The 15,686-nt window shown below is 35.9% G+C and overlaps 2 protein-coding genes across 2 annotated transcripts; one reads left to right on the plus strand and one right to left on the minus strand.

The window, feature by feature from the left end:
• Window positions 3,832-4,648, plus strand: LOC18607667 (auxin-induced protein 15A). Its single transcript, XM_018115071.1, has one exon. The coding sequence runs from the start codon at window positions 3,997-3,999 to the stop codon at window positions 4,309-4,311; it is 315 nt and encodes a 104-aa protein (XP_017970560.1). The 5' UTR covers window positions 3,832-3,996; the 3' UTR covers window positions 4,312-4,648.
• On the minus strand, window positions 13,965-14,940 carry LOC18607668 (auxin-responsive protein SAUR71). Its single transcript, XM_007041934.2, has one exon. The coding sequence runs from the start codon at window positions 14,780-14,782 to the stop codon at window positions 14,300-14,302; it is 483 nt and encodes a 160-aa protein (XP_007041996.2). The 5' UTR covers window positions 14,783-14,940; the 3' UTR covers window positions 13,965-14,299.

Genomic DNA, 15,686 nt, shown 5'->3' on the forward strand with positions numbered 1-15,686 from the left:
AATCATGCCATTTGGAGCTAGGACAAGTTAGAATCATTCAAATCATATTCTCTTATTCTTTTCATGGTTAAAAGTAGATGGTCATCTCCCTCCTGTTGACTGCTAGGATTTCTGTAATAATTGGGTCAGGCGATGGCCAGAGGATGTATGGCTGATGAGTCTTTATAGTGATCTGCTACTAGTATATTAGTTTCTAGTTAGATATGGATCAAACTCTTTGATGCGATTATTTTAAAGTAGCACTCGTCCTGTGTTTGATTGGTTACTTCCGTCTCAATGTTTTCCTCTGAACTTGTTTATCTTTGACATGGTAGAATTGGGCTGCCAAACTTGTATCATTATCTGAGTTTTGACAGAGTTCCTGATCACCTCTCGTATTGGAGTGTCTCTCTATGAATTATACAGTATATCATTTCAAATTTACAATAAAGCTGAGGGCCCTTCTCCAGGTACTTAAATCAGTCCTTGTGATGCCCTTAGGTTAGGTTGTAATGGGTCCTGTCCTTACTGTCAGTGTCAATTCAATATAATTCCATTGTCGTCGTCATCTTGGTTTTCCAAATACCAGGTACAGCCCTATCCTTAATTCTCATAACTCTTTCTTAATTTTGTTATAGTGGGTCCAAACCTAGCAATTGCACGGAGACCTTCCTTATCTAGGCTTCTCATACCCAAGTGCTATTCTATTTTGTGTATTTACTAAGGTTTATACCATTGTCCTTTCAGCAGTTATGAGAAAGTCCTTAATTATAACCCCCTACCTGATTCACTCTCCATCTATTAGGAGCTGTGTTTAGATGATTTCCCCTAAAACATACATGAGCAAAATTATTTTCATGACTTTGATGGCATCACTTTCGGCCATCTGATCAGGGAGTACGTAGAGATAGGCAACCTATCTTTTGTTAATATTACTGACAATTGTTTCCGCATATGCTTAAGTATCCAAAATCTATTTTGTTATGCATGTCATAATCTTGTAGCTTAGGCACCTAAGACTACCCAAGTAATCATAATTCTTAAACTAACAAGGGGATGAACCCAAGTGTTTGGTTCTGTCAATATATAATCGGAATAGGTAGTGATGTAGATAATGGCATACTAGAATGAAGTTAATATTAAGTAGTACGATATCAGTCCATGAGTTCCAAGTAGTAAAAGCTGGTAGAAAGGACAATCATGACTCAGTTGATGACTTATACAATTCGTCTGATAAAAGATTCCAAGAAGGCCGTTTACAGTTTTTTGAGTGATGGTTTGGGGTAAAAAAGTATGTGTTTGGGGTTTGAAAGTAGTTGGAATGATCTCACACAGGACCTTACAATGTTGTCTTTTACAGGAGAGCCTGGGAGCAAGAGTAACATGGCCTTCATGTGCTAAACAAAAGGCTAGTCTTTTTCAAACTATAAAGGAAAAATTGCCTCAAGCCTCCTGGCTCAACAGTGCACCGTATTTCTGTGAGCAATGGTGGGCCTCTCTCGTCTCCTGTTTTTTTCATCCACTCTCCCCCATCCAATCTCATTCACAGAACATGCAAGAGTGTCTTTCATGGATGGTGACCTCTGGGGTAATTTTTTTGCTGTCCTTTTTCCCCTGTTTTACCCGTAAATCATGCATTAATCTCTCATCACCTGTCAAAGGAACAACTTTCACTCAGTTTCTGGATCTCAAAGAAACAATGTCGTTCGTACTATATAATTTGATATGGCCATGGATTTGCATTTTAGTGGAATTCCAGTTGGCTCTCATATCCAAAAGACCTTTAAAGCCTAAACCGATGTACTTATGTTTTGTGCTTGCGGGGGTTATTTACTTATCTGTTTATGTCATGAACAATTTGGGGGTCTAGCTTGAGAAAAACAAAAGGAGCAGACAGAAATGCAGGACAGTGCCGTATCAGGCATTAAATCTGGCCATGTTTCATCACTTTCTGAGCCTTAGAACATGGAGAGATATAACTTTTTTTGAAACTGAACTAGGCTGGAGAAGGTATCAGTGATGCACATTTGAAGCAGCATTATATTGTCTCTAACTACAACGTTTCCTATTTGGTGGTGGAGATTTCAGCAGGACCACATGCAAAGCCATCTTGTCCTTGGGACATTCTTTCCCAGCACCCAACACTGCTCTAATGGATTTATCAAATTAAAACAGAAAAAAAATAAACACATAATTCCTTTTGGTGTTTCATTTTATATTCACAATGCATGCATCCTTGCTGCATTCTCGATCACCTTGCTCATTTTTTCAAGTTTGAGAGGCTATAACTAATTTGATTAAGGGTTCATTTGGCATTGTGTTTACGAAGTTATATGCATTTTTCATAATAATTTTTGGACCAATCGTAAAAGAATTTAGAGAAATAATACAGTAACAAAGGAGTATAACATTTTTTATCTATTCATTCATTAATAAGTGAAATTTTTTTACTGTACTCGAGTATGCGATTCAATAATTGATAAGTGATCTTTACTTAAAACATAAGGGATAAATGGATACCCTTTGGTGTTATTGATGGAATAAACTAAGAACATCTTATATTCATGTTCAAGTAGAATATTAAACAATATAGGATACTAGTCTAGAGTAGTCCTAGGTCAAGAATTTTTCTTCATTTTGTTTGTTTTTGGATTAAGCAATTTAAGACAGTAATAAATAAATGCCAGAATGGGCAGATGTTACACAGAGAGAGAGAGAGAGAGAGAGAGGGTTTTATGCCCTGGCCTGACCTGGCTTCTTAATTTGCATTTTCTGATGGAAATGTGACTAACTGAACTGACCATGTAAAAAAAATGCAACTGAGGTCAAAACCTGCAAATCTAGCAGTAAAAAACACATGGGTTGCTGAAAAAATTTTGGATTCTGCCTCGGAGAAGTGTTGTTTTCCTGTGCCTCTCAGACCACAGAATCACAAGCCAAACAATCACAAAAATCCAAACCAGCAAAACTGCTGTACTCCCCAGTACACTAATTATCGGTCCGTGATTTCAGGTCGAGAGAGAGACAGACAGAGAGATGATAGAGCTTATTGTAGTAATTAAATAAATAGCTTAAGACAGATGACAAGCTAGGCAAAGAGAAACCTTTTTTTTAAAGAGCAGGGGCCTAACTTGGTAGTTGGTATTAGGGTTAGGGGAAGCCTTTTAGTAACCTCATTTCAACAATTCTTTTCCTTTTAAACGATGGAAAAACAAAAGGAAAAGAGCAGGGAGATGTTAAAATCTACTCACTATATTTTCACTTAGGATGTGACCTTAAAGAGAGAATCTAGTCTTTGAACACTTCACAGAGACCTAAGGTCCTAAACAAAGCAACATGCAAACAATGAACCTTGTACAACTACTGAGTATTGACCTTAGCGCCACTTGCTAGAGAATATTGTAACAGAGTCTATTTTCCTTCCACGGCCATTTTGATTACATAAGAAACATATACAAGGGGCCAAAAGTGCAGATCTGCATCGCGATGATAACGGCAAAAACCAATTTACTATATGTCATAAATATAAAGAGCAGAGAAGGGGATGCCATTTCTGCTTAGCTCAAGTGGTGAAAATGTAAGATGAGATATAAGCGTTGGGGCGTAGTGCTCTCTCCTGTAAACAAAAAAAAAAGAGCAAAGAGAGGGGAAGGAAGAAAAAATTGAGGATCAGTAGAATAGAGCTAAATGCCTAGATAGGGAGAGAGGGAGGGAGGGTCCATGTTGTCTTTAGGAGGGCCAACATGGAATAGAGACGCGTATGGGGTTGGCTCCCACCATGTCCTTGCACATATAACACATACCCCAAAACACCCGTGGTATGTCCTTTGCCCCCACACTCCCACATGACCCCTCTGGCCCTCTATCTCTTTCTCTCCTTCCAACTTTTTTCATGAATAAATACCCTCTCGATCCTCAATCCTCTCATACCATTCCCCCTCACTCCTACTTCACTCTCTTATCTCTCCCCTTTCCTTCAAACCACAAAAACCTTTCTTTTTCACCAGCTGCAAAACAATGGCAATTAGAAAATCATCCAAACTGCCTCAAACCGCAGTTCTCAAGCAAATTCTCAAGAGATGTTCCAGCTTAGGAAAGAAACATGGCTACGACGAAGATGGGCTCCCTCTTGACGTACCCAAAGGTCACTTTGCCGTTTATGTTGGCGAAAACAGAAGCAGATACATTGTCCCCATCTCATTCTTGACTCACCCTGAATTTCAATGTTTGCTTCGACGAGCTGAGGAAGAGTTTGGGTTCGACCACGATATGGGCCTTACTATCCCCTGTGAAGAAGTTGTTTTCCGCTCTCTCACATCTATGCTTAGATGAAAAGTCTGGAAAAAAAAAAAAGTTGATATGAAGGGGTTCGCTTGGAGAAGATGGCCAAGAGAAGTAGCAGCATTGTATTTCTTTAGCTACCTTCTCTTTTTTTAACATCATTCTTCATTGTGATTCTCGATTTTTTTCCCCATTTTGAACCCATTAATTTGGGTTTTTTTATGTTTAATTAGTAACTAGTGACTCTAACTTAAACCCAAGAATTAAATTTTCTGGGTTAGATCATTTGTATAAAGTTTGTTTCCTCACAGATTGTGGTTGTAATACAACTGTGAGAGAAGTTGGGTCTTGATTAATGAAAGCAAGGTAATCAACCTATTTAACTTCACATCCTCTCTCTCTCTCTGTCTCTCTCTTTTTCTCTGTCTCTCACTGTTTACTTTCATTCAAACTGGAGGAATAATAACATCAATCTTTTGCTAGCTTAGCTAGCCAGAACAGAAACTGGATCATTTGTCAAATCCAGCCAAGGATATGTAAGTAAAACATTAAAATGTGCATCCACAGCAACATGGCTTGTCAGAGAATGTAGGGTACGTAAGCAAGTACGGAATCACAAGGTTATATATATTATCCAAGTTTTGAAATCAATGTGCCATATAAGAACTAAGATAAGTGTTCTTGTTCTTGGGTCATTATTCACTTTTCTCTTTTTCTTTCTTTCATGCTAATTAAGAGAGTAAATATTGGAAGCTCAAAATTAGGAAAACAAGATGGGATTTGAACCAAATGTGATAACACCGACAGACCGTAAGCAAGAGGACTGGCATCTTAAGGAGTTTGTCTTTTCCTTTTTTGGTTCATTCGAGTATTCATATACGTTATATATGTAATTTCTCAATCAATGTATTAGTATGTATTATTTCTTGGGATGGGTTTGATGTATGATTAGCAAAAAACAGTAGTTGATGTATGCCATCACGACCAGATAATATTTTCAGTCAGACTGGATAATTTCCACATTGTTTCATGTCATTCTCAGAGGTTTCACACTCTTTCATTTTCTTTGAACCCCAAAAATGTGATTGAAGTGTTGTGTCTGCAAATTATATAAAGCACCATGGGCAGCATGTTTCAACACCAAAAAGGAGTGAAAAATGAACGAAAGAGAAGTGATGAGTAGGAGGAAAAGACAGCATTATCCCATTTCATTGTCATCTTAATTGACTATTCGGGTCTGTTCTTTTCCTTCTGCATCAATGGTCTGATCTAATCCCCAGCCCTGCAGCCCTTCCACATCTGCATTTATTTGTTGGTTTTGACACATAACTCTCACGTCACATGACCTAAATATTCCAAAATTCCATTTCTCCTTTTCCCTTTCTTAATACTAACATCTTAATTTTATTCAAAAATTCTTTTTCCCTTAGGAATTTTACCTGTCTTATCTTCATCCTTTCATGGCGGAAAATCTTCCGAATATTCCCAAATCCCAATCCTTGTGGCTCATGTATTTGGACTGGCTCTTCCTAACACTTGAATCTAACAATGAACCATGCATTGACCTCGTTTTCAAATCAAATTCTAATTGACATTCCCATTTTAGTCGAATCAACTGTCTGCCCATTGGGGTGGCCAATATCATTTAAGCGAGGTTGTTTAGTGAAAATGAGAATATATTTTTGTTCAGATATATATATAATCCCTAGATATCAAACAAAAAAGGCCAGTTGAATCACAAGCCTTACATTGTTGTTTTCTTTTCAACAGTTTAAAAGAGACTGTAAATTAAAGCTAACATACTTTTGGGGGGTTATAACTGAAGAAGATGAAAAAACTAACCCATCCATGACTTGCATAAATCTCTCTCTCTCTCTCTCTCTCTCTCTTCCCACACTTTGGCAGTGTTTGGGTCATAAGAGAAAACTGGGCAATGCATGCATTGTAACTGCATAGACCACCTCTCACGTGCACAAAAATTCTTTCTCACAACAAACAGAGTATAATTAGTATTTGGTGGTATAACCTCGGGACTATGATCAAACCCTTGAGCCATTCATTTATGTCATTCCTGATGGTAACTGTTTTCCCATACATGGACCAGTTAGGAAGCAAAGGCTGTTTCTGGTTAGCTAGCTGGTCCTCTCTTCTCTTTTAATTAATGCATTCTTTTGCCTCTTTTCCTTCTAGCCACAAAAGCCTTCTGACAATCCTCAGCTCTTCAATATAACTGCTTCTGCAACTTCCTCAGCCATAAAAATATCTTTTGCTAAGACCAAATCTATTTGAGAATTTTGCTCTTCAGAAAAATATCTTTCACCCCACCATTATTGCTTTGGTGTTGTTTTCATGCTCTGCCCATGCTCTTTCTCTCTCCCTCTCTCTCATGGGTCTTACTTGTCCTGATTGAAAATATATACATAAAAAACTGAAAGAATCTTAAAATTTATTCTTGTTCCACATTTCTTGTATCATATGGTACATGGAAGTTGATTATTTTAGGGGAAAAAAATTTACCCCCACTTGACTGCCTCCATTCACTTTTATAAGATTCTAAGTTGAACTTGAGCTATAAAATGGAAAAAAACATTCATCCTGAATGGAAGTTCCAAAAGTTATGTGTACTTCTCCCAACTGAAAGTATATTTTGCTTGATAACAAGGCCAGGCATCTGGCTCAGGTACCTCTGGTTTCTTAAAGCCTACAAGCCTGTAACTAGATCTGCAGAGTGCTTGCCTAAAATTGAACCCAGCACATAAACAAAGAAAGCTATTGTGTGTGTTCTTGCTTTCCCCTCCTTTGGTTTGGTCCCCATGCATCATAATGTAGATAAAACACCAACTATTCTTTGACCCTCTTCATTGTCTATATGAACTAGTACAAAAAGAAAAAGAATAGTACTACTTCTCAATTTCCATTTTCAAATGCTTTACAAATAGAAAAAGAATTACTAACAAAAATCCCATTCATTTTCTTGTTCAATATGCTATTATTGCAATTAATAATCTCCCTTCCTTCATGTTTTAGCTAATCAAAATTATTTAGACAGCATTGGAAAGGACTGAAGGAATGAATTAGAGCTATAGCCTATAGATTCCCTTTCACAACAACAAACCCCTTCGATTAAGAAGGGGACAGAATTCACATGTACCAATAGGTTGATTAATGAAAAAGAGGTCCTGTCTTTCACATCAATTACAGCAATGAGTTGGAAATTTAAAATCTGCAGAGATACAAGTCTTCCAGTTGGCTGCATATTTCTTCTGCAGTTTGTCTCCGATGCCCCACCCCACGTTCTACGTAAATTCATGGAAGGAGCCTTTGTCAGTTCAATGTTATCCATTAAATTCTCTTACCCATTATCAGAATTCAGAAATATATAAGTACCATTTTTTTTTTTTTGTAACACGCGAGAAGGATATTAAGGTTTAATTATAGCTCCCATTTGTTATGTGTTTATGGCAAAGTCACAATCCATATACTATCATTTTCTAGATACATGATTGGCTTTGTAGAGCTTGACGCAGTCTCTCCAACATTGCACATGCTGATAGTGGGCGGATTGTCTGAAGCAAATGCTGACCTTGAGATGCAGGTTAATTATTTTCATTAATACCAACGACCAAAGTGTATTCCTGACAAATTAAGGGGTATTGAAGAGACTGATAATGACATTGAAGGTAGTTCAGCAATCAAAATTTAGTAAATTAATAATTAAACATGCCCATGCTTCTTAAATATACCTGTACCTGCTGTAGCTCAGGTTTTTTGTTGCCTCACTTGCATCACTTTCAAGCATGCATCCACAGTAAAAGTGGAAGGACATGAATGACATGTTGATTTGTCTTACACAAATATATCTGGGAACATTTGATACAATTTGATCAAGATTATTCCTAGCAATGCAGGGTATAAAACTTTCAGGTTACCCTCATATCATAGGTCATTACAAGCTCATCGACCTAGTAAAAAACTTAGCAGCCTGACATCTGAACTTGTAAATGAAGGTTTTCTCTTTAACTGTGATTCCAAGTAGTTATATTTTTACATCTACCCTTTACATTATTAACATTAATTTCATTGGAGCTGAATGCTGGGTGGGACATTCTTGTTATTATTGCATTTCTACAGCTGATTTTGCCACCACAGCAGCATTTGTTGAGCTCAGTCGGTCCATATAATACACATAATACATATGCAATGGCCCTCTGTTAACACAATGTGCGATACTCAGGATAAGCATGGTTCGAAATCCTCAAAAGATATATCCATCTCCCGGATTAGCGTTATCTGCAAATCGAGTATTAAGAATCTCATTTAGAGCTGTCACCCTCTTAAATCCTACTCATAAAAAACAAAGAAACCAATGACCATATTTGGATGGACATATATATGAAACAAAGTTTTATGACATATAAATTTAAAAAAAAAATTAACTATATTTATACGTACAGAAATTATATATATTATCCCACAATGTTATATATACCAGTATGTCTTTTTTATGGATTTGGAATCAAATTCTGACCTTAACCCATTTGATCGATTAAGTTCATATCGAGATTAATGGACTATATATACGTATAAAAAAAAACAGAAAAAGATTGTTACGATGTCCCTTTTTGTGCATTAAAAAGAGATTGATATTCCATGCAAACACTGTTTAATGCATTTGTTTTTGTTTTCGTCATTGTTAATGTTGTTATTTTCAAGTTGTACCCTGTTGTCTTTTCCTTGTAAGGAGAACCACTGGTTAGGAATACGTTGTGGGGAAGACATGTTGGGCACCAAAAAATATTGCAATAGATACTACGAGTGGGCATTGTCGGACCGATTGTGGGGTTTTTATCATCTGTTGGTTGCTTGATTTTTCAGTATTTTCTGCATGCTCTCTTCTTCTCCAGACAATTCCTAAATTACAAAACTGAAATCTACAACAACCATTAGGTTATACCAGACGAGAAAAGATATAAACTTGTCTTTTCCTCCACCATCAACTAAGCTTGGTTTCTTCCTTTCGTTACGTGATTTCCATTATCTAATATATATCTACATATTGTCTCCCCTGTCCGGGTTTGTAATATTACATATGAAGCTCATGGCCAAAGGACTGGCAATCAGGAAAAGTTGAGTATACGTACCATAGATCTTAACTTTAGGAAGATAAAACCTGTTCAGGCAAACCTAGACCTATCTATACATGAATCATAACTTTAATCATTCATGTAGATGTTGATCTTACAAATTCAAATGGAAATCCTATCTATACATAGAAATGCAAAAAAGGAAAAGGGTCCTGATGATGGGGTCCCCTGGTGCATAAATGCTATTGATGATAATAACTTGGTAACGTCTCCATCTCTATCATTCAACAGCTTGGATGCTTGCATTCTAGGCTAGCAGATTCCGAAGCCAATAAAAGTCGGTCCATGATAATCATCCACTTAAACTGCTTAAAGTTCTGCATCTGATTAAAGAAGTGTGTGTGTCGCCAGTACAGAAAAGGGATTGGCAAAAGAAAGAAAAATAAATCTAACAAGTTGAGGGAGGGGGCAACATCATTTTCATAATAGGAATATTCTTTACTCCTTTTACCAAATTGTCCCGGCCCTGAAACTAGAGGACCCCTCGGAGAGTGATTCTGAACCGGGTAGGGACAAAATTGTCTTATTAAAAAACTTTTTATGTACGAATCTGTACTGGTCGGTGCCTGTCATTCGTTTCCACAAAAATCGCGTTTCTGTCGGAGCATTTGATAAAACCACCGTCGTTCACCCTTTGGATTCAACGTTACCCGCTTTAACATTATAGCTGAAGTCTGCCGTTAAATCTTTTAAGTGGGCTGCTATGCAACTCCCTGTCCCCTGCGGGTCATATCAGCACGACTTCAGCTGCGGATGAGAAGCACGTGATCTGTCCCCGATGTATAGTTAACAAGTGGAGAATTTGATGTACGAACATGCGTGGACCCCGTCATGACGTGGGTATCATGCATGCATGACATTACCATGCACCCAATCACCATTAAGGAAAAGCTCAGTCTTATATTGCTTGAACGCCCTCCAAGTTATGAAAAATCTTATAGCTTCTTCACTTGAAAATCCTTTGAGACAGGGAGAGAGTTCATGAGTTGGTGAAAAGACTTTGAAAAAGCTGTTTGAAAGGAATTAAAGGGCCTTTTGGAATGGACCCTATGATGAAAGTTGGAAATGTTGGATCCTCTCGATCACGGAGGACCCATCTCGATGCCAGAGGCCATTTCAGAAGTCTTATTAAATTTTAAAGCTTGAGTACGCAACATTATCCCATCAAAACTTAGCTGGTCATTGGCCCAATTCATCTTTGACCCAACATTACCAACCAATTACTCGAGTTTCAGTGATTAGACAGACGCAGTTCCACCATAACGAGCACCCCGACCCCATATCTGTCAGTACCCTATTGGCTCAAACAGTGTTTCAACCCCATGCTTTTTCCTAAGCAGCCTCTAAGCCAATTATTCCTAGCATCTCAATCTATCCCCATTGAACTGTATTCATTTTTTCCATTTTTAATCAAAGTAGAGAAGAATACATGTACTTATTGTGTAGTTGTAACCAAAGTAGTATTGAATGATACATTGAATGCTTTGAGCATGAGCGGTCTATTCTTGTCACATCTTTCTTTAGAGCAGAAATTATGCAATCAGAAGAAAACACAAATTAAGGTTCAATGATAAAAAGTTCGCTCGATTGAGAGAGATAGATGATAGGTTGAGGCCCCCCCCGCCCCCAAAAAAAAAAAACCTTCAAGGTCCAAGCTTCTTTCTTTTCTGCGATTTTATGTTCCTCCTTTTGTTTGTTCGTTTGGGCAGAGAGAATATTTGTTGCAGCGTTAGCAGGAAACACGCTAAGACCTTAACAGCATCCAATGCAAAAGCAATGAAGTGGGATGACTAGTTCCATTGCACCATTAACAAGCTTTCGTTTCAGCTGTCACTTGTGTGAATCATTAAGATTTCATTTGGTTTCTGATTCGGGCTTGGTACAAATTGGATAAAAAAAAAAAGAGTAGGGCTTAGGCAAAGCCTAAGTCAAGCCCACCGATAGGCTAAATGGGCTCCTATGATTCCCTTCTCTTCACCTGCAAACCAAAAATGATACTACAAACCTTGATTGAATGATTGATGAATACATTTGATACGTTTCAGGAAAATTAAAGAGGAAAATGCCTAAGCCATCTAATTATAGATTGAACCTGATTGGTCTTGTTAAGTAAATATCTAATTTTTGTTTATATATGACAAATCATGAATTCAGTTACGTAGCAAATTTTTGGTTATCTTGGTGTTGTTTTGTCGATTTCGTAAAACGAAGCGAGTATAATTTTCAACAAGAATGGAATCTTATCAATTGTAACCCCTTTTGAGCGAAATGAAATGACAACAACGTTAACAAAAGCTAATCTAAAATATTATTTAATTCAATTGATTGACAGATGGTTCGATAATGGAAAGGATGCATATGAGTATCAAAGTTTCCTTAATAAAGCTGCTCTCAGCTTTTAAAATAAGGCGGCGGCCGCCTGAGGGACAAATTCATTTTAATTAATAGAAAAAAATTAAAGATTACCCTTATCAACACTTGAAAATGTTCACAATTTGGAGTCATTTTTTATTTTATTTTGAGATAAAATATGTTAATTTTTTTTATAATAATTATACATGAATTCATTAATTTTTAAAATGAATAATTCATTTCAAAAGAATATTTTCATCATAAACATAAATCTTATCGTTAATCAATCATCAATATTTTTACTAGTTAGATGACATAATAATATTATCATTAATTTTAAAAATTATCATTATATAAATTATAATTTTGTATTTTAATTTTTTTAAAAAAATTCTTTCTGTTTGACCACACGCAACAAACAATGCTCCCCAAGGGAGCACTAATATGGGCTCCCGAAAGGAATGCACGATCCTTCCAAAGAGAACTCAAGGAAATTCGACCAAATTTAACTTTTCATGGTTAGATCTGATTGTTGGGTGATTGATCAATGTAAAAGAGCACTCTCGAACGATCTAAAAGAAAGAAAAAGAGTAAAAAAAAAAAGAATGACATTTTAAACATTTTACAATTAGATGTTAACATTATTTACACATTTGGAGAGTGTTTATTTTAAAAATTAATAGACTCACATATAATTATATCCAAAAGTTGAGAAAATTAGTATATTTTACCCTCTGTTTTTCTATGTGTTTTTTAGTTATGTGTTTTAACATAACGTACGTCGTTAAAACCGTTTTGATTCAACAGTTTGTAACAACATATATTTTACTTCTAAAAGCAACATATTACATGCTACTTATTGAAACATAGAATTGAAAAATAATGAAATGATTTTAAGATGTGTATCAATATCACTATCAAAGTTTTATTTGTCTCATAAATAATATGCAAAAGAATTAAAGTTTTGTTCACCCTCATTATCGGTGTGTAAAAATGTTACAAACAATAAATATTGAGAATATAATAAAAGTTCATTTACTGATAGTGAGTAAAAGAATTAAAAGTTTTATTTATCCTCGCTAATATTGCACAAAAGTATTAAAATTTTTTTCATGTACATAGTTTGCAAAAGAGACACAGATAATAAATTTCAAATTCAGTTTGATTCATAGTGTGCAAATAAACAACTAAGCTAGTCATGATCCAATTTACACTTTAACCCATCACAATTATTATTATTGAAAATTTCCAACACTAGTGCTTACGTTTGACGTCCAATGATTAGGATAATATTTTAGCTTTTGGTTTACTAGTAAATCAATTAACATTGGAAATTAAAAGTAACAGAAGACAGAGCCTTCATTACATGGAAGAATTGTGGGTGCCAAAACATAAGCAATATGAACTTTTGCCGCATGGTGGTTGATGCATAACCACGCAACATGACATGATAGTAATTGGCAGAAGCGGTTGCTGCCCTGATTACAAAGTAGTAGTAGTAGTAGTAGTAGTATACCATCGAATTCCTTTCCTTTTCCTTGCATTTTTTTTTTCCTCCGTCCCCCACACTTTTTCCGCAACTTGTAGTACATTAATCTTATCCACCCTAATAAAGTTTCACCCACCAGATTAGAATGTGATCTCTGACATGACTAAACAAAGATTTCTTTTTTCCACTTTATCTTAAATTTAATATTTGCTATCAAACACTAAAAAAAAAAAAGACACTCACTTTACCCCCTTTTTATCATTACTTTGAAGTAAATTTCAAATGTCAATGTACATCATCTTTATCCAAGTAGACTGTGCTTTCTCATTCCTTCATTGGGTATTCATAAGAATCAAATTTAAGGTATATTGATCCGTGCTTCAAGTATAAGAATTTTTTGGGTTTATATTTGATATATTTTTAATGTATAATACATATACATTATTATTTAATTACATAATGTCACTTTATAAGTATACAAAAGTAAAAATAATAGGCATAATATGACAAAACGAAAATTACAAAATAAGTAGAAAAAATGAGAATAATAAAAAGAGCAATATCTTATTCTTCCTTCTTTTTTTTCTTATAGTGCACAATAAAGAGTTACACAACTTGGAAAAGAATGCAAATTCAGAAATAGTAATAGGCAATCAATTATAAATTTTGACATACTATATATATATATATATATATATATATATATATATATATATATATATATCTCTCTGAAATTCCTAGAATTAGTCAATCAAAGTCACTGGATTTACAAGAGATAATAATAAATTATGCTTAGCCTTCTTCACTCTCCTCCACTGGGGATGGGATGACTCGGTGAAAACAACCCCTCTTCGCCATCTCGTTAATTAACTATATAATCATAACGTTTAAAAAAAAAACTTAAAAATTACCCACAAATTCACTCAAATTAATAATAATAATTAATTTATACCCTAACAAACTCAATTTCAAAATACAGTTGTTAGCGCTTCCAACTCGGGGTAAATCAGCCGAGTCGACCCAGAAGTGTTGGTAACTTTTTGGCTGGCTTGCTTTAGCCTTTTAAGTAGACCGATTTGTCGGCGACCCCGTGAAGCAACGGTCGAGATTCGCTGAAGAACCCGAGTTTATTCTTCATGCCAACGTGGCAGCATCTCTGAAGATCTTCCAAAGTAGAGAAACGGCCCGAGTTTGATGCGCCAGATCGGGAGACGACTCGGAGTATCTCTTCGAAGAACGACTCGTCGCATGGGATGGTTAACGGTCCTACGTTGTTGAAACCGTACTCTTCTTCGGTTTGTACGAGGAGCTTTTTGAAGATTGGGTGGTTAAGGTACGTAGCGCGTACGATATATCTCCTGAGACTGGTGCCCACGCAGACAGCCACGTGTCCAGCAGGAACGTCAGACGGTGCGCGTCCGTTATTGTTGTTGCTGCTGCTGGCCGTTATGCGGGCCTTCCTTCGCCACTGCTTGAGCATTAATCGGATTCGGACAATGTGACGGATTTTCTGGCACTTTCCCATCCCATGTGACATTTTTTTTCGCAAGAAAGTGACAGAAAGAGCAAACGGAAAAGAGAGTATTTCCGAGAATGTGAGAGAAAAAGTGAAGGGAGTGTGGGAGCAACTTGGTAGTGGCGTTAGAATTCCCTCTTTTCAATTTCGGAGTTGAATTATGGTAGAGGGAGGTATTATATGGGTAAGGTTTAAAGAAATTGCCCTTGGAATCGCAGATAATTACGAGATTGTGTCTGTTGTTTCAGTTGGTGTCATGGCCATGTGATCTATGGTAAGGTAGTATGACTTTTAGTTAGCTTTAATCAATTCTTTAATTAATTTATTCATTTAATTTCAATTTTCAGGTTTAGTTAGCTTCTTACTTTCTTGACAATTGTGCAATTTTAATATATAATAATAATGAAATTTATAAAGTTAGATTAAAACATGGGGATGATAAACCAAAATAATGTGTTTAGACTTTGGACCATGTAATGTAAGCTTGGACAATGACATTTGCCTATACAATACTTAGCATTATTTAGTAACATGAAAGAAGAAAGTATTATACATATAATACTAATAATGATTCTCTCCCAAGCGTAGGGAAAAAAAATCCACACTTGCTTACTTAGAGTAAAGTAAATGCCTTAAGCACATGGTTGGTAGTTGTATTTCGGGGTTTATTTTCCTTAAAAGTGGGAGTTTTACTTCTTTCCCTTCTTAAATTTCAGTCATAGAATCCATTATGTGTTTAGGCACAAGCACCCATCACCTAAATATGCAGTAAACAACTATTAGGTATCAAGCCATTGGTGTCAATCCATTGTTTAATTTGGGTGCTTCTTCCACATACATACATATATATATATATATATAGCAGTCTTTGGGCGATATATTTGCATTGATTTGTTGAAGCACAAAAGAAAATGGATTCAACAAA

Source organism: Theobroma cacao, chromosome 2 (assembly GCF_000208745.1).
Source record: "Theobroma cacao cultivar B97-61/B2 chromosome 2, Criollo_cocoa_genome_V2, whole genome shotgun sequence".
In the NCBI taxonomy this organism is placed as follows: Eukaryota; Viridiplantae; Streptophyta; class Magnoliopsida; order Malvales; family Malvaceae; genus Theobroma; species Theobroma cacao.

Excerpts from the sequence above, each read along its gene's own strand:
- LOC18607668 (XM_007041934.2), bottom strand. The coding sequence starts at position 14,782 with ATGTCACATGGGATGGGAAAGTGCCAGAAAATCCGTCACATTGTCCGA.
- LOC18607667 (XM_018115071.1), top strand. The coding sequence starts at position 3,997 with ATGGCAATTAGAAAATCATCCAAACTGCCTCAAACCGCAGTTCTCAAG.